The sequence below is a fragment of the Salvelinus fontinalis genome, chromosome 15, assembly GCF_029448725.1.
Source record: "Salvelinus fontinalis isolate EN_2023a chromosome 15, ASM2944872v1, whole genome shotgun sequence".
Lineage (NCBI taxonomy): Eukaryota > Metazoa > Chordata > Actinopteri > Salmoniformes > Salmonidae > Salvelinus > Salvelinus fontinalis.
Genome location: NC_074679.1, coordinates 43209808 through 43235726, shown reverse-complemented (window position 1 = coordinate 43235726; position 25919 = coordinate 43209808). Strand labels below are relative to the sequence as shown.

The 25919-nt window shown below is 42.1% G+C and overlaps 3 protein-coding genes across 4 annotated transcripts in view; 2 read left to right on the top strand and 1 right to left on the bottom strand.

The window, feature by feature from the left end:
* mipol1 (mirror-image polydactyly 1) overlaps positions 1-11420 on the top strand; it is a 72830-nt gene extending 61410 nt beyond the window's left edge. For both annotated transcript variants that reach the window (XM_055863909.1, XM_055863910.1), the window contains 2 exons: positions 3379-3633; positions 10457-11420. In XM_055863909.1, the coding sequence (XP_055719884.1) occupies positions 3379-3633; positions 10457-10523 (322 nt within the window). In that variant the 3' untranslated portion in view covers positions 10524-11420. The remainder of the gene's footprint in view (positions 1-3378; positions 3634-10456) is intronic.
* A 6448-nt stretch (positions 11421-17868) lies between these two features.
* Positions 17869-20928, bottom strand: foxa1 (forkhead box A1). Its single transcript, XM_055863906.1, has 2 exons — positions 20700-20928; positions 17869-19776 (listed from the first exon to the last, which is right to left on the bottom strand). The coding sequence occupies exons 1-2, from the start codon at positions 20769-20771 to the stop codon at positions 18535-18537; spliced, it is 1314 nt and encodes a 437-aa protein (XP_055719881.1). The 5' UTR covers positions 20772-20928; the 3' UTR covers positions 17869-18534.
* Positions 20929-22430: 1502 nt separating this feature from the next.
* Positions 22431-25919, top strand: part of ttc6 (tetratricopeptide repeat domain 6) — a 29441-nt gene continuing 25952 nt past the window's right edge. Inside the window, exons 1-4 of the mRNA XM_055863905.1 lie at positions 22431-22582; positions 23021-24183; positions 24454-24633; positions 24771-24901. Coding sequence (XP_055719880.1) covers positions 23041-24183; positions 24454-24633; positions 24771-24901 — 1454 coding nt within the window. The 5' untranslated portion in view covers positions 22431-22582; positions 23021-23040. The remainder of the gene's footprint in view (positions 22583-23020; positions 24184-24453; positions 24634-24770; positions 24902-25919) is intronic.

The window sequence follows — 25919 nt, the reverse complement described above, 5'->3', positions numbered from 1 at the left end:
CTCTGCCGAAGTAGGTAATTAAGGAGGGGAGCAGACTCCTATGTTTGCCTACTAACGAATTGACACTCTCTTCGACCACTTATCGGTTTCCGGGTCACAGAGGAGTCGGGGAGAAGACAGACTTTTGCCCAATTCAGAATCTCCCCCTCCATTCTCTCTCCCTGCTTTGTTCGCTCTTTCGCTCTACCAGGAAATTAATTTGAACAGTTTGAGGACAATGTTTCTCTTTCCTGTTGATTGGTTTCCATGTGTGTTGTAAAGCGAGGGGTATAGTGTAGCTGGGGGGTCGAGGCGCGGTTGCCAGGGTCAGATAAGATAATCCATATTTAAGCAACACTCCCCTTCCCTCCTCTGTCCTTGTTTGTCACTGTCATCAGGCCTTCAGACCCAATATGTTTACATTTAATTAAACAAAGCACACAAACTTTACATCACTTCCAATAGCTATCAATAGCACAGCTGAATTGATTACCCTCAGCTCTGAAAAACAAGAGGAAGCATTAAACAGGAGCTTCATCTTCCCCCTCTGAAACTCATTACAGGCCAGAATGACTGATATGATTTTAAAGCTATGTCCACACGCCTACCTGGAATGGCAGCAGAGACCTCCGGTCATTAATCTAGATTAGATTGTCAGCCGTCAGTGGACAACTGACTATAATGTCGCTCATAGAGCTAATGGAGGATAGAAAGGGTATTGTTATCTGACCAAACCTTATTACCTAGCTCAGAGCTCTCCAACCCTGTTCCTGGAGAACTACAGTCCTGTAGATTTTCACTCCAACACTAATCTAGCGCACCTGATTCTAATAATTAGCTGGTTGAGAAGCTGAACCAGGTTAGCTACGACTGGGGTTGGAGTGAAAACCTACAGGAGTGTAGCTCTCCACGAACAGGGTTGGAGAGCCTTGACCTAGCTAGTTACCTGCCCCTTCAATGAATGGGGTTGTTTTAATGTTTAGCTTTGAATTGATATTTAACTCTGCTGAGGTACAGTGATTTTTTTTTTTTATCAAGCAAATTGTGGAAAATATATAATATAAATCTTTCAGTTATAGAAGTGGAATGCCCTGGGGTTATTGCATACTTAGTTATATTGCAAGTCAAGGATTGTGTCATCCAATGGCCTTCACCAGATTGTTCAATGATGTTGATGATTATTATTTCTATTTTATCTCTGTGCGTCAATAACAGTGACTTGAAACTCTTGCTAAATTAAGGATCACATATTGGTCTTTGGAGAGAGAGAGAGAGACTCATTTTCCAATCTCATTTTTAATCATATTGCCAGTGAGACATATTTTTCAAATATATTTTTTAAATTGATTGAACACATTCTTGTGGGATTGTCCAAAAATATGCATTGGAATTGGTTTGTGTTAATAACTGAACTGCGGACGGGCAAGGGTATTGTTCCTGTACTGTAATCGAGTGAAGAATGGAGTAATAAATCTGTAATAGGATTTGTCCCAAATGGCACCCTGTTCCTAGTTGGGTTCCTGAGGGGCGCAGCGGTCTAAGGCACTGCATCTCAGTGCTAGAGGCGTCACTACAGACACCCTGGTTCGAATCCAGGCTGTATCACAACCGGCCGTGATTGGGAGTCCCGTAGGGCGGCTCACAATTGGCCCAACGTCGTCCGAGTTTGGCCGGTATAGGCCGTCATTGTAAATAAGAATTAGTTCTTAACTGACTTGCCTAATTAAATAAAGTTTAAATAAAATAAAAAATTCCCTATATAGTACGTTTGACCCATTGACCCCAACTCCGACTATGTATGCATCCAAAGTAAGGGACCATTTGGAATGCATACATAGTCAGAGTTGGGGTCAATGGGAAATGTTTGGTTTCCTCTCCTTCCCAATAGATAATGGGTTTTGTCAGCCCTTTACTAAGGTGAAGAGTACCCTACACCACCCTACCAAGCTCTATTGATAATATAACCACACCGATGTAGTGTTTACCTCAATCGTTCTCTTTTTGAGAGCTGCTTTCTCTCTTTATTTGAGAGAGTCTCTCTCTCATCTCATTGGAAACACCTGTCTGCTTTCACCTTGTGCTCCTGTCTCAACCAGTTTGATGCTCTCAGTCTCACACACACACACACACACACACACACACACACACACACACACACACACACACACACGCTCGGTCACACTCGTTTGATGCTTTCAGTCAGTCAGTCCCGTCAGTAATGTACGGTAATATATTCCACTGACATTCTGCTGCATTATTGCCTCCAGATATTGTCTCATGTAGTGACATAGCGTTTGAATATTAAACGTGTCTCTTTGCCACGGGGTGTTAATACAGAATAACGTTCCCTACTGTCAGTTAAACTGCAGGCATGCTTTCATTGGTTAAGGTCAAGTTTCTGTCTGTTTGTGTTAGGAATGTGTCCAGCTGCACTCTGACTGCAAAGTCAGAAGTGTAGAGTAAAGGAGACTTGTTGGTTGGAAGCCTGTTCAGTGCATCATCCCTGTACTGCACTTTCAAGCTACAAGAGCTACTATTGTATCATTGCAGGGACTTCACATCCTTCCTTTTTCTACAACCTATGCTGTACTTGTTGTAGCTGAGGTTGTTTTCAGTAGTTGTGCCTCTTTGGTGTTCAGTCGACCCAGTATGTACAAATATTTTCCTCCCACCGAATTCTAAGCCAAAGGATCACATCAATGTGTCAATCAAATATAATGAGAACTGCTTTTTTCAGAGCGCCTTGTTAACAGTCCTAACGCTGTTGTTGTTAGCTGACACCCTGTAGCTTCCTGAAGTACCGGTGTGTAGCTGGTGATGTGTTGACGTCCATGGTTTTACTGTGCAACATTTTAATATCTGTGTAATGATTGGATTATTGTGATGCAAGGGAGAATTCAATTAAGAAGTGGTGGGAAAAGTATTCAATTGTCATACTTTAGTAAAAGTAGAGATACCTTCATAGAAAATGACTTAAGTGAAAGTCGCCCAGAAAAATACCACTTGAGTAAAAGTCTAAAAGTATTTGGTTTTAAATATATTTAAGTATCAAAGTAAAAGTATAAATAATTCAAATAGCTTATAATAAGAAAATCAGACGAAGCATTTGTGTTTAGTGAGTCCTCCAGATCAGAGGCTGTAGGGATGACCAGAGATATTCTGTTGATAAGTGAGTGAATTGGACCACTTTCCTGTCCTGCTAAGAATTGAAAATGTACTGGAGTAAAAAGTACATTATTTTCTTTAGGAATGTTGTGAAGTAAAAGTAGTCAAACATATAAATTGTAAAGTACAGATAAAAAACGACTTAAGTAGTACTTTAAAGTATTTTTATGTAAGTACTTTACACCACTGCAATTAAGTATCATCTCATTTAATTCATCTTATCTCTCCCTACAGCTTGCACCAAGCCCAATGTGAGTTAGGGACCACCAGTCAGACAGAGCAAGGGGCCTCATATCTCAGCTCTCCAACCCAGACCCTCCAGACCAAGCCCCTCCAGCCCAGGGAAGCCCCCTCTGGTCTGGCCAGTCCCCCCCACCAGCAGCCCCTCCTGGCTCAGCTCCAGAGAATGGCCTCGGAGCACCAGAACACCCAGGCCCAGCTACAACACTCCCAAGAGGCAGCGAGGGAGGCCAACGAGAAAGTACAGAAGTGAGTAGCTAACTAGAGCACAACTCTGCTTTTACAGATCCCTCAGTAATGACTAGCCCATGAAGAACTGCTACTAAATCAAATGTACTTTCTCGACATCTGAAAATGAAGGTCAAATCCACCACCGCCAATTTAGTTTCACTTAATATAGACACGTTTTTTAATCCCCGCCATGTTGCCCCATGACAAGAATTTGGTAAACGCATGCTCCTCCCTAGCCCCTGCAACAGATTCCCCACCCTTCCCATCCCCAAAACCTTCTCGCCCCCCATGACTCCTGCTGCACCCTACCCCCATCCTCTTGACTTGTGCTAGGGGTGTCCATGCTGAAGGATAGTTGGTTACTGGTTGTCTGGGAGGCCTTCTCTTCTCAGTCCCAGCCTGAACTCTGCTGCTCCTGCATCCTCCCACAGTCACACTGGAGCCACCCGCTCCCCACTAAACAAACAGCAGTCGCCCTGCTCATCTGTTTGCCTGGTGAATTAACAGGGGGATTGGGGGATGGTGATTGAGGGTGGGTGACAGTTCTCAGCACTGGGAAAGCTGAAAGGCTTCCCCCCCACATCCCTCAGATTGGGAGGGAGAAAAGAGGGGATTCTGGTTGGTATTGTATTTAAACGATCCTCACTGGAGGGCCTCCATTATGCTTGGAAGATCACACAGCGTCTTCTACAACCTTCACTGTAAATGTAAAAACTAACGCACACTTCCCGTACGAAGGCAACATTTTCAGTCCGCTGGCTCAACTGCTCTTGCAGTGTGCAGACTGGGAATAGTTTGGAAAACTGCAGCTAGCAATTACTTTGCGTGCACTGAACTGGTACTGTTACTGATGTTCTGCACTTTTATGATTTGTATTTAATTTATTTTTTTACTACTGGTTCCTAGTGGAGGCCAACAAGGTAGTGTTAACAGTTTCAGAGCATGGTCTGGGACTGGGACATCTTTCAGTCAGATCCTTTCCCAGAAAGAGGCCTGTCAGGGTGGTTAGATGTGTCAAAGTGTGGAGGGTGGGTAGAGACTGCGGCCCAGGGCAAGGATGAGCAGCAGCAGCAGTAGCATCAGAAGACAGTCACACTCGACCGTTAACTGACCCCCAGATGGATGGCCCTGGTCCTGCTGGGATGCGTCCCAGATGGCACCCTATTCTCTATAGTGCACTAGGGCTCAAGTCAAAAGTAGCTCATTATGTAGGGGAATAGGGCACCATTTGGGTTGTGGTGGTGTGGGAGTCAGTGGGAAGCAGCTCTGACGCGGGCCCCGTCGCACGGCTGTGAGAAGAATGCACGAGGAGCCGAGTTACCTCGCTCTCTCCCCCCTTCCCCCTCTCCCCCCTCATCACCCCCTAGAGGACACGGCTTGCCAGAGGAAACGGAGAGGCGGCCCAGAATGTGGCACCTGAGTGCCGGGGGCTGACTGTCCTGCAGCTCCATTGATGGAGGGGCTGAGCAGAATGTCTAATGACCTATCTGAAGCTGCCTGCTGAATCAAAATTGGCCATGGAGGAGACGAAAGGACACAAAGACCCTTTTCATCAGGAGATGGTGGTCCTCGCCCGCTATTTACGGGCACGCTGCTTACTGCTGTCTTTATCTCCCTCTCTCATCATCATCATCATATCTCAGAGCCTTTGCTGCTCTACAGTGCATTCGGAAAGTAGGAGCCTTTTTGTTACGTTACAGCCTTATTCTAAAATGTTTTTTTGTTTGTTTTATGTCCTCATTAATCTACACATAATACCCCATAATACTCCGACTCCGGGATACTGGCCTTCTAGGCAGTTGCAAAGAAAAAGCCATATCTCAGACTGGCCAATAAAAAGAAGAGATTAAGATGGGCAAAAGAACACAGACACTGGACAGAGGAACTCTGCCTAGAAGGGCAGCATCCCGGAGTCGCCTCTTCGCTGTTGTTGTTGAGACTGGTGTTTTGCGGGTACTATTTAATGAAGCTGCCAGTTGAGGACTTGTGAGGCGTCTGTTTCTCAAACTAGACACTCTAATGTACTTGTCCTCTTGCTCAGTTGTGCACCGGGACCTCCCACTCCTCTTTCTATTCTGGTTAGATACAGTTTGCGCTGTTCTGTGAAGGGAGTAGTACACAGCGTCGTACGAGATCTTCAGTTTCTTGGCAATTTCTCGCATGGAATAGACTTAATTTCTCAGAACAAGAATAGACTGACGAGTTTCAGAAGAAAGGGCTTTGTTTCTGGCAGTTTTCAGCCTGTAACCGAACCCACAAATGCTGATGCTCCAGATACTCAACTCGTCTATGTGACCCCATAACTTGAGTTGGTGTTATGTAACTTTCTTATGATTCATCGTTGTAAATGTTGAACATTGCATTTTCGATGTCATGTGTAACTGTATTAATTATTGATTATATACTGTATATGTATATTTTAAACACTTTCTGAGCTTTAAAACCTTGATTAAATACTAACAAGTGTACCATCCATCCAGTACAATGCACACTCTACTGAAACCCTGGTAGCTTATATTTCACTGCTCTACTGCAAAAAGAGTCTGATTCAGGTTGTTTAGAATGAATGCGAAGAGCTGCGTGTTTACTCCATCTTATTCCAGCTATAATTGTTGGTTTTGCGACACTGAATTCTTAATCAGGATTTATGTTTTCTCTGGCTGCTCCCCAGCGTGTGTGTTTGGGTTTACTGGCCACCCTTGGTAAACAGTGTTGTTCCAAATCCCCACCAGTACACCTTGGACAGAGACACACACTAGCTGGAACTGTCTAAACGTGACAGAGAGGCTAATGCATATATTTAAAAATGCAACAAGGGGCTGCACCATTTACACACAAGGGGGACAAGGTGTGTGTGTGTTTGTGTGTGTTTGAGAGGGGGGGGGGGATTTCTTGCCTCGTGTTCATGTTAACTAGTTAGGTGAGCCGTGTTTGCCTGTGTGTGTCAGTGAGTGTTGGCCTGTGTGTGTCAGTGAGTGTTGGCCTGTGTGCGTGGCCTGTACATTCAGTGGCTGGAGTGTTTGCATGGCCTTTGTGACTTGGACCTTTCTTAAACATTAGCAATCCTCTTGGCCTTATTTTCTCTCCCCATTGCTAATATGTTGATCTCTCCTCCACAGCAAGCTGATGTTACACACAGCGCTAGCCGCCGTGTCATCCTCACCACGCATAAATAAACACAGCCAGGTTTGCGGTGGTGATGACTCGCCATGTTGAGGAAAACAGATGGAGAATAACTTCCGGACAGACAGTACCTGGGTCAGTCCCAGATGCTGCCTGATTACCAGCCAGTCGGTAGAAACCCTTGGCAAGCAGATTGGCAGGTCACAGCTTAGACAGTCTCGCAGGCAGCGCAATTCTCTGGTTGCGTCACAATAATCTCTCCATCCTGCTGAAGTGTGGACTCGTTCACTACTCCCCACAAATTGAGTGTTTGTATGAGCTAGAGGGAGTTTCCATATACCAGTCATTTCTTTTCAAATCCATGAAGGGAAGTGAACCAGTGCACATTTTAGGGGAAAGGAGAGATCATTTTGACGCACCCTCGGGCTCTTTTCAGGTCATTACAACTGAGCTGCTGAGGGAAAACAATCAGTGCACCGTGTTTCAAAGATGAGAAGACCGCACTCCCTCAAAAATATCAGCGATGTGTCTTTCTTCCTTGTGTAAAAGGGTTTGTTATTTCAGGGGGTGTGCGTGCGTGGCACATGCACAGTATCAGGGATTTAAGAATACTATATCAACATCCACTCCCCCACCTTGCAAGTCAAGGTTACATTTAAAAGTTAACTTTGATATAATAGACTGCACATGATTAGTTAGTTGTCTTAATAACTACAATGACTAAAGATTTAACTTGTGATTTTTGTTATGGTATATATGAAAAATCTAAGTGAAAATGTTTGTTTTTTTACAACTATTACAATACAGGAGCAGTGTAGCCTTTCCACTTGTGTCAAGTTTATTATTTCCGTATCAGTGATGTCACGGGGAGGACGGGGGATAAGATTTTCATGGAAAGAGCTTCAAATCCTCACTCTATAACAAAAAGCCTGCTGTATGCTGGGGTTCAGTCCCGGCTTTCTATTCTAATTTCATTCACAGTTGGAGATTTCTTCCCTGCCTAAGTGCTCCCAAAGTTTTGAATTCTACGGAAGAAGAATGTTTGCACTTGGAAGAAAACTTCCATTGCTTTATCAATTATTAAAATAACATTTATTTTCACATTTTGTTCACTAGTCACGGTGTGCTTGTGTCCTTCATGATTGAAGGGCAATTTTTGCTAAATGTAATCTAGTTAATTTCCTCCTATTTAGCACCATGCTCTTCACCTGTCCATGGTGCTCCTGAAGATCCCATTTTATTTGGCTTTATCTGATTCTCTTTAGTGATATTATAACCATGGAATTAAACTCAGCAAGAAAAGGAACGTCCCTTTCCCAGGACCCTGTCTTTCAAAGATAATTCGTAAAAATCCAAGTAACTTCACAGATCGTCATTGTAAAGGCTTTAAACACTGTTTCCCATGCTTGTTCAATGAACCATAAACAATTAATGAACATGCACCTGTGGAACCATCTAACAGCTTACAGACAGTAGGCAATTAATGTCAGTTATGAAAACTTAGGACACTAAAGAGGCCTTTCTACTGACTCTGAAAAACACCAAAAGAAAGATGCCCAGGGTCCCTGCTCATCTGCGTGAACAAGGAGGCATGAGGACTGCAGATGTGGCCAGGGCAATAAATTGCAACGTCTGTACTGTGAGACGCCTAAGACAGAGCTGCAGGGAGATAGGACGGACAGTTGATCGTCCTCACAGTGGTAGACCACGTGTAACACCTGCACAGGATCGGTACATCCGAACATCTCACCTGCGGGACAGGTACAGGATGGCAACAACAACTGCCCGAGTTACACCAGGAACGCACACTCCATCAGTGCTCAGACTGTCCGCAATAGACTGAGAGAGCCTGGACTGAGGGCTTGTAGGCCTGTTGTAAGGCAGGTCCTCACCAGACATCACCGGCAACAACGTGGGCACACAAGCCCTCAGTCCAGCACAAACCCACTGTCGCTGGACCAGACAGGACTGGCAAAAAGTGCTCTTCACTGACGAGTCGCGGTTTTGTCTCACCAGGGTTGATGGTCGGATTTGCGTTTATCGTCGAAGGAATGAGCGTTGCACCGAGGCCTGTACTCAGGAGCGGGATTGATTTGGAGGTGGAGGGTCCGTCATGGTCTGGGGCAGTTTGTCACAGCATCATCGGACTGAGCTTGTTGTCATTGCAGGCAATCTCAACTCTGTGCGTTACAGGGAAGACATCCTCCTCCCTCATGTGGTACCCTTCCTGCAGGCTCATCCTGACATGACCATCCAGCATGACAATGCCACCAGCTATACTGCTCGTTCTGTGCATGATTTCCTGCAAAACAGGAATGTCAGTGTTCTGCCATGGCCAGCGAAGAGCCCGGATCTCAATCCCATTGAGCACGTCTGGGACCTGTTGGATCGGAGGGTGAGGGCTAGGGCCATTCCCCCCAGAAATGTCTGGGAACTTGCAGGTGCCTTGGTGGAAGAGTGGGGTAACATCTCACAGCAAGAACTGGCAAATCTGGTACAGTCCACGAGGAGGAGATGCACTGCAGTACTTAACGCAGCTGGTGGCCACACCAGATACTGACTGTTACTTTTGATTTTGACCCCCCGCTTTGTTCAGGGACACATTATTCCATTTCTGTTAGTCACATGTCTGTGGAACTTGTTCAGTTTATGTCTCAGTTGTTGAATCTTGTTATGTTCATACAAATATTTACACATGTTAAGTTTGCTGAAAATAAACGCAGTTGACAGTGAGAGGACGTTTATTTTTGGGCTGAGTATATATTATCATTGAACGAGATAAAAAACCTCTCAAGTCCTGTGAAATGTTCCTATTTGAAAATACACAAAATATTCTTTAGTCAAAGCCAATTTCCCTACATCTTTGACCATAACATAATTCCAGTTGAATGCTTTTTAACTAAATAGCTAGGAATATTATTATTGACTGGTTAAAAAAAAAAAAAAAAGTACAACCCGCCAATAAACATCCGTAAAATCACATCCGTATTTCAGTAGCAGACCCATAATAGTCTGGATAGGTTAAAATTAGAATGTGTGATGACTGCATGTTTTGGCCAGCTTCACATGTCTTGTTTCCAGAGAGCCAAAAAAGCAATGTGCTGTTTCCTCCCTCTCTCACCCAGCCTCTCGCTCCAAAAGCATTCCTCTCCTCTCTCTCACACGCCCATCAATTCACTGTGATTTTCATCCTGTCAGGGAATCATTTGCTTTTCTTTTCAACCATAAGGACACCATTATTGTCCTGCCCCTCTGCCAGGAAAAACACTAGATCAGAGAGAGAGAGAGATGGGAGGAGAGAGAAAAGAATCAGTGTATTTTAATGATTTGTACAGTGGGTTTGGTCTGACTACCACTTAAAGAAGCGTCTACATCCTACCCCCGGTCTGCCCTGTAACAAGTGTATCCTTGTGTTAGTTAGGGTGTGCTGGGCACCACTGCACCAGGAGAGGTGCATTCATTCCTCACACCCTCTCTTCATCTTTCTCTTCCCCTCTTCCTTACCCCTTCTCCCTCTTTTCCTCACCCTGTCTCCCCATTATTACTCCCCCTCCTCCCTTCCCCTCTCCCCCTCTTCCTCCCCTGTCTCCCTCTCTTCCTCCCGATCCCTATATTTGGGGTTCCTCTACGTGTTTTTGGGTCATTAAAAAGCACTATATTAAACCCATGTATTATACCATGTATTATAATGAATGTTGTTCTCTTTGTCACCGTGCAGGTTGGAGCGACTGGTGGAGGTGCTGAGGAAGAAGGTGGGGACAGGCAGCGTCCGGACGGTCATCTGACTGAGACTACGGGGAAGCAACAGTGAGTCCACTCAGTTCCTGGCTCTGTCCTAAATGGCACCATATTCCCTATAAAGTGCACTACTTTTGACCAGTGCCCTACATCCCTATAGGACAAAAATAGTACAGGCAATAGGGTGCCATTTGTGATGCAGCCCCCTGTCTGCTCTGCCCGAACTGGAGCAGCCTGAGCGACCGTCCAGTCGAACGGCCACATCTGGTGTCCAGGCTGCCTCCCTGCCTGCCCAGACCCAGGCTGTTGTGTTTAACGCTGTGTAAACACACCCAAGCCTTAACTGGGCAAACAGTTGTAAGAAGTGCAGCACTCCAAAGCCTCATTCCAGGCTGGGCTCAAACTGAATCGTAAACTCTTTAACCACTTGGGTTGTTGGTTTGTTGCTGCCCACTATCTTTATCCCTCTTTCTTTCTTAAATTCGACATTTTACCTTACTAAAAATCATGTTATATTTGTTTTGTCATCAACTAAATTGTGTGTTGCTGTTTGTGTTGCTGCCTATCTATCTCTGTTACAAGGGAAATGCCTATGTGCCTTACTTTTATTGATAAAATATGTATTCTCTTTGATATCCTAGATCAATACAGTGTCCTGACATATACAGTATTTCATTGCAAATGTTAGTGCTGTATTGAAAAGGTTGCTGGTGCTGCCTGGATTCGGCATTGATGCTTCCGCGGGCCAAATAACGTGATTTATTTAGTCAACTCCATGATGCTCTCAAATCAAATCATTCATGGAATTTGTGATTTGAAGAACATCACCTATCAACTTCCTGTATTTTTGCATCTGTTGTATTATAAAGTTAGTATTGCTGTAATATTTTAATTACATTTTATGGTGTGAGTATTGTATGAAATAAAACATATAAACAACTGATAAAAAAATTTGTTTCATCCTTTATTCTGTTAACTCAACACTATTTACTATACTCAAAGAAAAAAGGTGTGACATTATTAGTGTTTTATTCTCAGGAATTTTCTTCTTCATTTTTATAAAGTACTTTCTCAACTCAGTCACGACCATTATATCCCTATGGATTGATATAAACTTCTATTTGAAGATAAAACTGTATTTTTTAACACTTCTGTGTATCTAAGGTTCAGCTCTCAAAGTGTGCTAATTTAGAATAGGTCTTAAAGAGTAAAAAAATAAACCCACTACCTCTGATATTCATTTTGTAAGATCCATATGACAAAATTCTCTAAATTACACAACTGTCGTATTTGTTCTCTCGCTGACTAAAGGTTTCATGAAGCAATATTAAGTTTTTAGAAGTATTCAAAGTAGGTCAAAGTATATAGAGAGGGGTATATTTTGGTAACTTCAGTAGTCCATGCATATCCATTTCATGGAACTTCTTTCTAGGTTTTAAAGAATTACATTTTAAGCAGAGCTTTAAATCTCTTTATTTTAATACATTTGTATTTTGTTTGTGGCACTATTATTTTGGCTATTGTCATATCCTAATTGGCCAGATTTTGACAAAGGCATTGCACAACAAAAACAAATGGTTCTATATAGTACCACATAAGGGTTATTTTGCTTTTAACCATAGTGGATCCCTTTTTGGTGCTATATTGAACCATTTTTTGAAGGTCTATAAAGAACCATTCAAAAAAGGTCCTATATCGCACCAAAAAAAGGGTTCTGCTATGGTTATAACCCTTTTTGGGGCTATATTGCGCACTTTTGTATGGTTCTTTATAGAACCTTTATGGAGAATGGTTCTACACAAAACCTTTCTCAATCTCAAAGGTTATTTGTGGATCCTTTTGAAGAACCATACAGGGTTTGTTATTCTGGTCAGCCATATTATATTAACATTCTGTAGGTGTTATTATTGTGTTAATTGACAAGTTGAATTAGGTGTGGTAGCTCTGGAACAGCTGGGGCTCCCTGAGTAGAGAATTGAGAACTACTGATTTAGTCAACTGTTCTTAATGCATAGAGATCCTGTTAGACCCTCCAATAATTTATGTCATAAACCCTCAAAGTTCCAGAACGGTGTGAAAATGGCAGCCAAATTGGCCAGGGAGAAATCCAAACTAGTCTAATTGGAATTGTTGTTTTCCTGGAAAGCTGTGAGTGCCATTATATGATACAATATCAGTAACTGTTGCATTTACAACTTGTCTAAGTCCTATCATCAACTGATTTCTGCCAGTGCATGGCTGTGGATTGACTGCATCGTTTGAATGGAATTTGGGCAGTTCGAAAATGTATGGAATCATTCCTCTTAAACTGGCCGTCTAGCTAGCTAACAAACATGCAGTGTAGATACATACTTCAAATTCATTATTTAACACTATCTTATCCCAGCACTGGCAAACATGGCATGGTTGACCAGCTCCCTGACCAACATGGCTAACCTTTATCCCATCATAAGAAGGTTCATGTCCATTCTAGTATTCCATGGGCAAGGGTGAGTCTTTCACAAGGCCAATCACTGGCCATAGTGATATATGACATGTGATGGCATAACACAACAGATGAGAAACTGGAATGACACTCACTCACACTTGCACAAAAAGAGCTGTGAGCAAACCATGCCCCCAAATATCCAAATGAGCCGCTGCCCCTACATTTTAATTAGCACTACATTTTAATTAGCACTAAAAAAGCAAAGAACCCGTTTGTGAACTGCAAAGGACCTTTGAAGGGCTCAAATGGTTATTTGCATCATTATGGTTCCACATAGAACCATCCTTCCCAAAGAACCCTTGAGGAACCATTTTTTCTTAGTGTGTATTGACTTTGAGAAAAATATGTTGTGATCTAGAGATGGATGCAAAGAGAGAGGCACTGTCCATGGATATATTTCTCATTTATCAGTCTCATTTTCCTGCACCAAAAACCTCCCCCCCCCCCCCTCTCTCTCTCTCTCTGTTCTACCTCTCTGTGGTCCCTATTTGCATACTAATAGTTTATAAACATAAGAGGCCGAAGAGATCAGGCGACCTTTACTACAGATTATACACCAAACAGTTATATCCGCATCGTGTATGTTCTATTTTTCTTAAATTGGTGGGTTGACCCTAACGAGCCCTACATTCCTCCCGCTGTCCTTCGATAATAAAAAAAGCTATGCCCGTGGTGAGATTTGTGTACCCATACAAGATCGATTATGTAATCAGAATTTGTGTTGGATTGTTGGATGCACGGTTGCCCTCAAGTTGCAGACCGAAGACAGGAGGGGTAGGGTAGAGAGTACCCTCCCCTCAGATAATGCTCGAGAAACAAGCTTGTCGATTTCATCTGCGCTGGTAACCGTGGAGATCGCACAACTTGGGTGTCCCCACTCTTAATCCCACAAGGTCCTCCCAATGTATGTTTCTTCGTCAAATAATCCGCCTTGTTCTAAATAGGGAGGCAAAATCTTTCACTTTGTTGAAATCTGAAAACTTTTGATATCCCTGGTTATCCCCCAAATCGGCCACGCCTCCAATTGTGCTTTACGCGTTGTTATGATGATCGCACACAGTAGTACAAATAAAATGCCTAATGTAGGCTAGCCTATAGGTCTCAATTTGTATTATGGTTCAGTTCAATATATCTTGACTAGGCCTATAGAAGCCCATTTTATATTTATTTTGCAATGTTATTTTGGAGTCAGATCCTTAATTTATCCTGGGAATTTTACTATCTTGGTCTCCGTGTAAAGGATTGTACACTGGTGCATCAAAAATAAGGGGAATCCCGATTAACCCATTTTGAGAACCAATCGCATGATGACATGACTACAAAACAACTTTTTATACGCTTTAATTAAAAACGTGTTCAGGCAGCCCAGTTGTGAATGAAATTCAGAGAAAAGCGTGACTGATCCTGTTGCTATAACGACAACAAATATTTCCTGTCTTTCCTTCCACTTTAACGCACTCAATCCATCCATTTATTCGTTGTGGAACTTCTTTTCTAGTAACAATGTATGAAACTGGAGGCTAATTGACAATAAAATGACAATGTTCATGAAGCACATATGTTGTAAAGCCTTGGCCTATGTGAAAAGCATGCCATTTGGAGAGAAATGTGCCTATTGCACAATGATAAAAAAGTGGGCTATAGTTCATTCTCCTGGCTATCTCGTTGTTTACAGTGTTGCATAATATGGTTAGTTGTTCTTTTGATATAGGTAGACTATGCATGGTTTACATGTTTGACTATAGATGATTTGGGCGTTCCGTATTAGACTGTCAAATTGTTTAATATTTAGTTTATATAGCAAATACTGTTTGTTCATAGTGCCACATCTTATTTTATTTAACAGACTGGTAGCCTAGTATTTAATATTTGGATAGCTGGTATACATTTTTAATAACTTCCATTTGTCTTCGTCCTCTGCAAAACCTGATGTATAGCACTATTCTGTATCCTCCTTTGTTTGTTCGAACTTTTTCCGTTACCCTGCAACCAAAAAAAAACAACCAATTGGGTTGTCCCCTTATTGTGGCCTCAAATGGATTAATGAAGACACAAAACACCATGGTCTCGTAGCAGGCAGGCAGGCCGAGGGACCACCAACCTGACAGTCGATGTATATTAGGAGGACACAAAGCCCTAATAAACTTCTTCCGTATAATTTTTAATGGAAAACCAGCTGCTTCTAAAGCTGATTTCGGATAGAGATCTCTCCCTCTTCTCCCTCGGCCTTTGAAAGCTCCTTTCTTTCGTCTTTGAATCTGAAGGGGTATTGCTGTGCTCTTTTCGTTGGCCAAGCACAATTGTGTTATTGGAGATAATTAATTCAATCCCCATCAAAAGGTATTAGAAGCGCCTTGGCCCTGTAGTGGCTTTCTAAACTCAGAATGAAAAGACGGAGAAGAAAGGTCTACGGGTAGGCTCGCTGATGGTCGCTTTTGAAGTAAAGGGGTCTGCGCATTGTTGTCGAAATTTTTCTCCATAAGGGTGAAGAAAGCGCCAGGGCTTTTGATGGGGAAACGTGAAATGCCACATAAGTTGGAAAACAAGGCGCTGCTGAAATCTCCATGCTGGACACTGCCTGCTGATAACATATGTCACACATTACTAAAGGTTGGACGACTTGAATAATGTAGTTCAAATTTAACGTGTAGAAAAACACGTATAACCTATACGGCAAGGCAATTGAAAACTTGGCATATAAATAATAATAATAGCCTAATCATAATAATAATAACATGTTTATTATTGTAATTATCGATGTGTATATAATGAACCCTTTCGGGGTAAGAATAGGTCTATATACTTACTACTAAATGTACCTTCATAAGTTATTAATTCATATTATCTTATATGAGGGCATAAAGGCGTTGATATGTTGGTTTAGACTATTAAATACTAAAGTGAACAGCTATTATGGGTTTCAATGTGATATGCTCTTACACTAAATTATACACGGAGTAGCCTAGGAAAAAAACACCTCCTTGCCTTTTTCAGGTGAAATGTCGAACATAATGCATGATATTCTATATAAATTATTATTTATCTCTTATTTGAACGTTGGGGTATGCCCTAATAGTAAAGATTTCAATCAGAGTCAAGCACAAGTCACTGACAGGTTTGCTCTCTGTTTTTATTTGCTGTTTCACGTTCGACACAAGGTGGTTTCCATACTGGATCTCACAATGCAAAGGCTTTTTTCAACAGCTGGGCAAACTAATGAATCAGATCTGTCCAAAGTTCAAAGATTTATCATGGAAACGTGGAGTCCTTTTCTCCACAAATTGAGGTTTATGTTATTGGAATCTGCAAAGAACACTTTGCAAGAGAGTTTTAATATAGGAGAATAAATACATGAATTACTCGGTGCATTTTGGATGATCTGCTGGGGTTGATTTTACAATTTTAAGGTACCTACCTTTATTGCCAGGCATATACTGGTCAATACCATATTATTTGCCTCCAACATTGTGCACCTTCAAATACAGTAGGTCTATGAAGTAGGTTATAATGGGCCCATCAAATAATGTCGGTGGGGACCTTGATCCAAACGACTTCACAAATATTCTAGATCATATCTGGAGTAAGCGTGTTTCTCCGTTAAATGTGTCAATTTGTGGTTCATGCCCTCTTTGATAGTCTTGTCGTTCATTAACGAACACTGTCATTATGGCAAAATGACTGAAATAGCATATATCGCAATCATTTTATTGACATAATCATGTATTATCCTGAGGTGAAAATAACAAAAATGCAATATTAACGTTAGCCTAAATTCTTCAATCGTTGCAGGAAAATAGGCCAAATGTTATCCATATTTAAAGTGACCAACAAGAAACATTTTATTTGTCACAATTTAGGATATTATAGTCCAAAATTTATTTGAAAAAGATACAATTGAAAGCATACAAAATGTGTTTTTTAGATATTGTTAATATTAATGTCAATTCATCTGGAGTAGGCTAATGGTACGCCTCGAGCATATGAAACTCATGCGCAGACAAGCGTCTCAGTTGTTCCAAACACAGTTAATATATTATCTAAATAAACATAGCTTCTTAAAATTGTATTTTATTTATTTAAAACAAGTAAACTTGAATTCATCTGTGGAAATATAATCTGAAAAACAAAGCGCAGACCACAGGCCTATGGCATAAGCCTATAAAGCCTCAATTCTCCGCGATATTTTCACCACACTCAATTCAATTCTCCATGTTATTTGCGCATCGGGGGGCAATTACATGATAATTAAACACATTTCACGGTTACTCAGCCAAAATGTGTGTCTACAAAATACCATGATCAAAGTCAAATCTGTTCAGGTTCACGAGCCGCATCATGTAGGGTTACGATTCACAAAAAGATGCTTTGGCCTTTCCATGATATTGTTAAAAATCCATTTACAACACGCCCGAATCCTTTATGAGGTAAAGCTCTGCGGCTGTATTTCTGTTAGATTTGGCTTTAGCCTTGCTCATTGATCAAAAACTTGCGGTGCGTCAACCCAAGCGAGCATCAATACAGTTAGCATTTATGAACTTTACAGGGATACTACAATTATATTGAATACACTTTAGATGTGTCTATCAATGTTTCATAACCTAATTTCATATGGAGTTACATTCATGATATAATATTTTACGCAATAGTCTGAACAACAAAGCTGGCTATATGTCACTCTGACAGAAGCTTTAGACCATATAATTAATACACTCTCTTTACAATGGTAATGAAAATGTTTTGTAAGGCTTAATTTAAACTCAAAACGTTAAAATTCATATTGTTCCTGAATTATTTGGATATGCGTAAAAGTTGGAACAGTTGCGTAATTGAATAGTACTTTTTTACGCCTCATGCACAGAATAGCTTCTTCAAAATTAACATCAGAAATACCAACAATCAGTGAATAAATCGTATTTGTTTTATTTGAAAATTAACAAGAAATAAGTTAAGCACATGCAGAGACATCAAAACAAACAGAGAAAGATAAAACGCTGACATTAGGCTGCACATAAAAATCACACATTTTCTGGGTTGAAAAATACCACAAAAGACATACAATTGTCATGTATAAAGAAATACACATTTTATTTATAATGCATTTCCACGTGGAATTTAAGATTGTTATACAAGATTGGGTTGTAAATATGTTTGTCAGATATTTAGCAAATAACCAAAGCAATGCGTAAAATGACAACATCCATTTAAAAAGTAAGATATCTGGAACAGACGGGTGTTTTTCGCTTCACCTGTGTCACGCGTTCCACGAGACCTTATTGACCTTCATTCATGCACATTGTAACACATGGACATATTCATCGTGGGTACTACAAGTTTGGGGAATACAACATTATTTTACAAGCTCAAAATTGTTTTAAATACACTAGCAATGATTTACGATTGGATATACAATCATTCAATCGGAAACACTTTACAGTATAGGCCTATTGTATTATTACTCATACACATTCTTATACATTAAAGTAACAGTCCTTATGCACCAGGTGCATGCAAAAAATATGATCAATGTTTTCTGTCATCCTTTTATCGAGCACTATAAAAATGAGAAGATACTAAGAAGTGTTGAGGACTGGTCTGGAATACACACCTTGATAGTATGACGCCTCTATTGCGGATGGGTCCATAGCTCTGCCAGCCATGGACGCGCTGCCGAGGGGTAGACTGGAAGACATACTTGAGCCGTAGGAGGAGTATTGCAAAGCTTGCTCGTAGGCTTTCAAATCCAGTTTGTGCTGTTGCTCTGAGGATGACATTAAATTATTTATTGAAAACGGGTGGTTGAATGAGTAATGGGGATCCCCTTTTAGGTGCAGATGGGACTCGTGCGCCATCGAGTGCGGAGGTAAAGGGAGAGAGGACAGGGACGTGGCCGAGCTGGCCACGGGGTGGAGAGGTGGCCCGCTGCTCTTTAGTTCAGAGGCGCTGCTACTGCTCCTGTGGTCCATGCTGTGAGGGCTGGAGGACTGGTTGGAGGTGGAGAGGGAGTTGGAGTCCACATTCCCAGTCTTGCTGCTGGTGTTCTCGCTCGAAGGCGACCCAGAACCGGACTGGTCTTTCCTTCCGTCCCCTTTACTTGAAGATATCTTTCTATTTTCGCATTTGAAGCGCTTTTGTCTGCGTAGGTAACAACCGTTCTCGAACATATTTCCTGAATCTGGGTGCAGGGCCCAGTACGAACCTTTGCCTGGCTTATCCGGTGACCTAGACACTTTGATGAAGCAATCATTAAAAGACAAGGAATGGCGAATAGAGTTCTGCCACCTCTGTTGGTTCTGTCTGTAGTATGGAAATAGGTCCATTATCCACTGATAGATTTCGCTAAGCGTGAGCATCTTGCTTGGTGCTTGCTGAATGGCCATGGTTATGAGGGATATGTACGAATACGGAGGCTTTGCGTGCGGGTAGCTTCTCCTGAACGACTTGTTGTCCCTTGCTCGGTTCAGGTTGGGCTGAGTATAGGACATTGGGCTCATAGTAGGGCTCATGCTCGCGTATGGATTCATAGCGTTCATGGAAGCCTGCTGAGCCGACATCACGCCCATGTTCGAGGGGCTAAGGGCAGTGCCCATTGACTGTACCCCTCCACCCATTCCGTTCATCGCACTGGACGCGCTCGGGGGCATCCCTGTCATTGTCCCGGGGCTTAGTCCGGCTCCCAGGCCGGGGTTGGCGTAAGACATGTTGAAAGAACCTGAGGTCATATTTCCATTAGTAGACATACTCATGTAACTGTTCATACTGTTCATGGAACTCAATCCTGCATTCATGCCGTTGTTCACCATGGGCGAATATACCTGGAATAACATGAGAGAAATGTGATCACAAAAATGCATTTGTCTTCCACACACTCAAAGTGCTTACGTTTTTTATTATTGTTTTTTTCTCTCTGCTGAAATCGACTGTGTAATAATGTTTAGCCAATAATAATGAATAATGATTCATATTAGGCTGTGAAATACAAAATATTTCAAAACTTAAGGAATTTAATTAATTCGATTTGACTAAAAAACACGAGATTCATTTTGAGAGCTTTTAAACAGCAGCATCAAAACAGTGCAGCCTGGTCCATTTATATGATATATCTCAAACTCAAACAATATTGTTTCATTGTGTTAGGGCATATAATGCGATTTTGTGCTGCTTTTCAAGCAATGCAATCATTTAGATGAACATTTTATGTAGGCCTATTGTGCACAAACAGAAGGTCAAGCAAAGTGTATTCATCTTATTATTGGCATGGAACAAACGAATTAAGATTGATTTGAAACATTCCACTGACTGCAACTTTCTTTTCGAATAGCATGCATTGATAAACATATGCCATGATCTCGCTGCATGATGGCTGGTAAATATTCAGTGCCAAATCCCATTTTTACGCACTTGTATAATGGGATTTTATTTATTGTTAAAGTGCCAATATCTCAAGTCAGCATTCGGCCTGCTGTGACTGCAATGTGCACTGCTGCCACCCGGCGTGCTTGGCCGTCTCTCGTTCTTTAGGATACATCACCAGGTTGCATATAGTGAAGTCTATGCCCAAAACAGCCCAATATTCCATAAACAACAACAACAACACTGTGCCTTTAGTTGTTTTTTTTGAAGGACACTCAGTGCAGTTTGCTATAAAGCATGCATCGCAAAAACGAAGACGTGGAAATCAGTTATAATTGTTATTCTAATACACAAATCGAATAAAACTGAAATACACATAGCCTACCTCTTGTGCGTCATTGTAATAGCTGCTCCAATCTGGCGTTTCGTGACCTTCCATTTTCACTGTACCCAACATTATGGTTGATATCCACAAATCGTAAACATGCAGTTCCTCAGACTGGAGTTTTGGAGAAATGTATCCTAGGAAACGGTGCGCTGTAACTGGTGGGATGTTGCAGGAGGGTTAGAGTAAAGAAGTGAGGAGATAGATGTTGAATGCAGTGTGACCTGTGAGTTTAGATCTTCCCCTAATACGTAGGCGGTACAACCCACCCACTTTTTCAGTGTTCATTTGCCTGGCTCTTTTTCCCTTACTGAAGTCACCCCTCCGGTGCCCACAGTTATTCTGCGTCTTTACAGAGAAAAATAGCCCAGTCAAAAATAATGTTTTCCCCTCCCTAATAAGGTGTGTAAACATTCCATCAGTCAGAAAGCAGGGTTTGAAAAACAGCCGAGCATGGCATTTGTTGTTGTACAATTACGCACTTGGAATTATATCCATAAATTAAGGTATTTCATATGCCATGGAGAAAGCCTGGCATAAACCAAATAGACAGGAAACTAGCATTACAACCTAGTATTTTAGGTCTTTATGATTAATCATGAAGGGAATTTTAATGAAATAACATGTAACAGAACCGTCACTGTTTATGCCTATAATTTCAAATGATCCATTACCAACACAAGGGCGCACGCGCCCTACAAATTCATGATAATATTTGCTCTGGCTCACAGAAAGTTGTCTATAGGTATCAAAATGTTAAATTCTGCGAGAATTGAGAAGGCGTTAGCATTGAGGATATTGGATATTCTTATCAAAAATATTCACTTATAAGCAATGAAGGTTTATTTCTTTATAATAATTTAATTTATGTGCAGACTATGCCCCTATATAGGATTTAATTGTAGCCAACGTAGGCCTGTGTTTCATGTTTAATGTTATGGCCTCTGGACAATGGAGAAGATAAGTGTCAACATCTTAATATGCGTGAAAAAAGCTTCCCAATATTCCTCTGCTCTGTTAACTGGACGGTACCCCTACAAGCAGTTGTAGCCAGGTCCTTCGATTCTAAACCCGTTAATGAGGGAATAACAGCGATAATTATCCGTTTACATGAGATTATCTCAGGGTGATCTCTAACGCCATTAGGGAGAGAAAATCGATTTGTTAAAGCCGGATTAAAACCTCCCACAAAACATGGTAAATTAGGTTTACTGCTGGATTTGAAATCTGACACGGTAGATATAGCCAGCCCCACAAAGCCCTACAGATGAACACGGTTGTTTTACAGATATTTACGCTAATAGATTGCTTTATTCTATGACATGAGTCTTTATGATCACATGTTTATTATGGCACAGAAAAAAAAAGGAAAATAGAATCAGAAGATGAATTGTCCCAAAGAAATTAGAAGGGATGAATTACATTCCACATTTGATAAGCTTACTAGACAATATTGGATTTTATGACAATAATATTTCCTGAAGGCCTACACATCCAGAATGAAAACTACAGAGCCAATAGAAAAAGGCATAGGCTTATGCCGAATTGAAACTATACTTCTTCTGTCGATTAGAAAAGCCTTTAAGCTTTGAACACGTTCGCATTTTGTAACTTTTTATTTAGTTCAGTTTCCAGGGCTTGTCCGGTTTTAGGCAGTCTCAGTTCTGCACCCACGTGGTGTCTGTTTTGTCCAGCCTAGTTGTCTGGTTTGGTTGCTAGGAGATCCTCCCAGCCACCACGAAGAAATGGTGGATGTTAAATCTTCCCAAAAGTTTGTAAACATTTTACCTGCCAACGTGTTTATGAGATGATATTCAGATATTTAAAGTAACGTCAATTTCAGCAAAGAGCGGTGTCTTGTCACTTCAATAGTTTTGGAAAAGGTAAGCGTTGGAATTTGCTAACGTTAGCTAATCTAACGTTATTCTCGTAGCATTGGAGTGGTTCACTGCTGGCAACATTGTAGCTCGTTAAACGGGGCGTATGACATCTTTCAAACTTCACTAGCAACAAAATACACACTGTGAAGCTGTTATACTGACAGTGCTGCTACTTTTTGTAACACAGTAACACAAATCTTAGTATCAACAGTTTGATCATCATCAGTTATTGCATAGGCCGCGTAATTCTACATAGAATAAGCATCAATCATGTCATATATCACGTTTTAGGCTACCATTTGTTTTTATTGCTGTGTGTATTAATCATTTTAATTGATGTTTCATAATCACCCATTGAAAAAGAATACCTCTTACTACTCACCAACTTCCATCCTCAGTCCTTTACTTTTTTGCATGTTTCACTTTCCAACATTTGGTCAGGTTGATAGACATGGAGCAACATGCTGAGAAATAAGGTTCTGAGCCGCAGCGAGGAGCTAAAGCTGAAGAAGGAGTTAGGGGTGCTACGCAATGAGTCCCAGTGTGAATTCCTACAAATGAAGCAGCTGTTTTTCAACTCCCACACAACCACCAGCACACAGGCCCAACCACCAGACTCTCTCCACACACTGGAGTCATCAGGACTGATGGAAGAGGCTACAGAGGGACCCTGTGGCACATCGGACACACCCCAAAATAAGACCTCACAGATGTCTGCAGGGTCAGTCAGCCTGTTGGAGTTCCATGCAGATCTGCTACAATCACCACCTGCCTCCTTACCACAAAGTGCACTCCTACTAGACATCCATAAAACAAAGTCTGAGGTGAGCAGGAGTCAAGGAACCACACGTATCAAAGGAATCAGTGAAGGGAGAAATTCAGTTAATTTGATCCTGTCTTCTCCAGGCCAGAAACCTTCCCAGAAGCCGGCCATAGCTCAGCTAGCAGGGACGACCAAAGTGGTGTCCATGTCCATGAGGCCACAGCCTCCCTCTAAGCCCAGGTCAGAGAGGCCAGCAACAGGGACCAGGATGTTTATATACAAGAGCAAGAAGCAGTCAGAGCAGGTGTCGGAGAAGGAAGCGGCGGAGAGGCGCATCCGGAGATCCAACTTCTTCAGCAGATGTCGGGCTCTGAGCTCGGAGAACACCGACGACAGCAGGAACAGTGAGGACTCGGGCTCCGAGCAATCCCACGGGAAAGCCCCACAGAAGGTCAAGAAAAAGAAAAGGAGGAAACAGAAAGATAGGTCTACGCATGCACCAAGGACACCCACTGACGACAGAAGCTCAAAGAGCCAGAGGAGTACCATGGCCCCTAACAGTATCCACAGTGTCAAGTCCACCACAGAGCTGCTGGAGGAGGCACGGGGCATTGTAGGGGCCGAGGTTGCAGAGAGCCAGGAGGACGCAGACCCCCAGCAGAGACACCCAGAGGAGTCAGTGGCCATGACTATGGGGCTTGTCAGAGGCAGAGGGAGGACGGTGGATGAGATCATTGCCTCCTTACAGAGAGGGGACAGTGATATGCCATCTGCCTCGGACCAGATGATCAAGGAGCTAATGGAAAGAGTGCTGGGGGACAGCTACAATGCTGACAACGAGGTGACAACACCATAACAAAAGGACAACAACATATAATATGCTGAATGGTCACAAACATTTTGACCTTTATACTTTTGGTAGAGATTTTAAATAAGCACGGGGATAGTTAATTTATATTAGTTATATAAACAGGTATTCAATGCTCATAGCAATTGCACTTGTATTGATTAATGACAATCTTTGTTTTTTTAAGGTTGTATAAAGCCTTGATAAGGAATTCTGTTAGTATGATAGTTAACATTAACAAATGTCTTATCCACATTTTTCCAGGGTACTCCTCAGAGGTCCCCGGTTCCACAGAAGATGTTGTGGGTTAAGAGGGAGACACCTACCCCTCCAAGCCCTGCTGAGTCCCCTAAAGTCACATCGGGGGTCTACAAGATCGCTCACTCACTGTCTGAACGCGAGACAGACGGCGATGACTCTATGGTCTCTGCTCTTCCACAGAAGGTAATACTTGGATTTATGTGGTTGTCATTGTGTGAAGTTCAATAGTTGTAACTGTACTATCAGTTTATCTTGTTCACGCCTCCCACAAGAAGACAAACGTTTGTCTTTGTGGGTTTTTTTTTCTCCCTCCATCAAAGGTGACTTATGCAGATGTAATGACAGCTCGAGGAGATGCCATAGCTCCTTCTCAGAGACCAGCGAGGGTGTCTTTACAAAACAAAACCATCCAAGGCCTCTCCCCTCTAGCAACATGGGCCCCCAAAGCACAGTAAGCATCTTGTATTCGCTGTCAGTCTGGTTGATCATATGAGTTGTGAGTTGTTGTAGCGAACTGATTTTGAGTTGTGATCATTATTGGAGGTTAAACTACTACTTCTATTACCAACTTGGGTATTAAATGGATACCACATACAACACTGCACTGTCAAATAAATAGTGGTTTTCTCCTAAAACATGAAGACATGTTGCTTAAACCCTGTATAATCATGGTCGTCACTGCTTGTTTTGAACAAAGTTGTTTTCTAACAACCTCTTCAACTCACTATCATCAGTAACCATCTCCGACCTTGACTTTAATGGATTGGGCGGGGGTGGCATTGGACGGAGATGAGCTCAGTTCCAGGGAGTCTCTCTGTAAATAAAGTGACTTCTAAGCTATCATCAAAACTCCCCACCTGATTCTCGGAGACCCATTGACACAGAGAGTAATTATGCTCCTAGCCTAACACACTCTTTAGACTGCTCTCACTCTGTCTGGAGCCTGGTGCAACCACACACTTCCTTATAACTGACTCCTTACTCACCTAAAGAGACCAGATTTACTGCCTCCTCCTGCTGCAAGTGCTGAGTTGGAGTTGTGCCACACCCTCCCACTCCTTCCACTCCCCTCCAACCCCATTGACGAAAAAATGGAACCAAAACAAGTGCCATTTAATTAGGGGTGTTTTTCAGAGCTTTGGTTCACTGAAAGGTTTCTGTTGGGTATGGATAAGAGGCTTTATAAGCGGGCCAGGCTGCCAGCCTGTCTGCTGATGGTACATGGATTAGATAAGGAGCCAGGCTGAAGGCAGTGCTCAGGTCAGCTCCACTCCACAGTTATGGAATGCTCATTTCATTGAAAACAAGGCGAATGACTCCAGGGTGACCTTACAGGTTTGCCGCTCCGCTAGCTGAGCTGGGGCATGCCTACCTAACCCAGAGTGCCAGAGAGATGATCAATCTCAGGAGTGGCAGGCCATAGTGAACATGTTGGGCTCCAATAAATTGTCCAGTGTCTGTCAGGACAG

Coding starts and splice junctions, on each gene's coding strand:
- foxa1 (XM_055863906.1), bottom strand. CDS start 20,771: ATGTTGGGTACAGTGAAAATGGAAGGTCACGAAACGCCAGATTGGAGC. Junction 19,777..20,699: donor ATTACAATGACGCACAAGAG/GTAGGCTATGTG, acceptor ATGTTATTCCAG/GTATATTCGCCCATGGTGAA.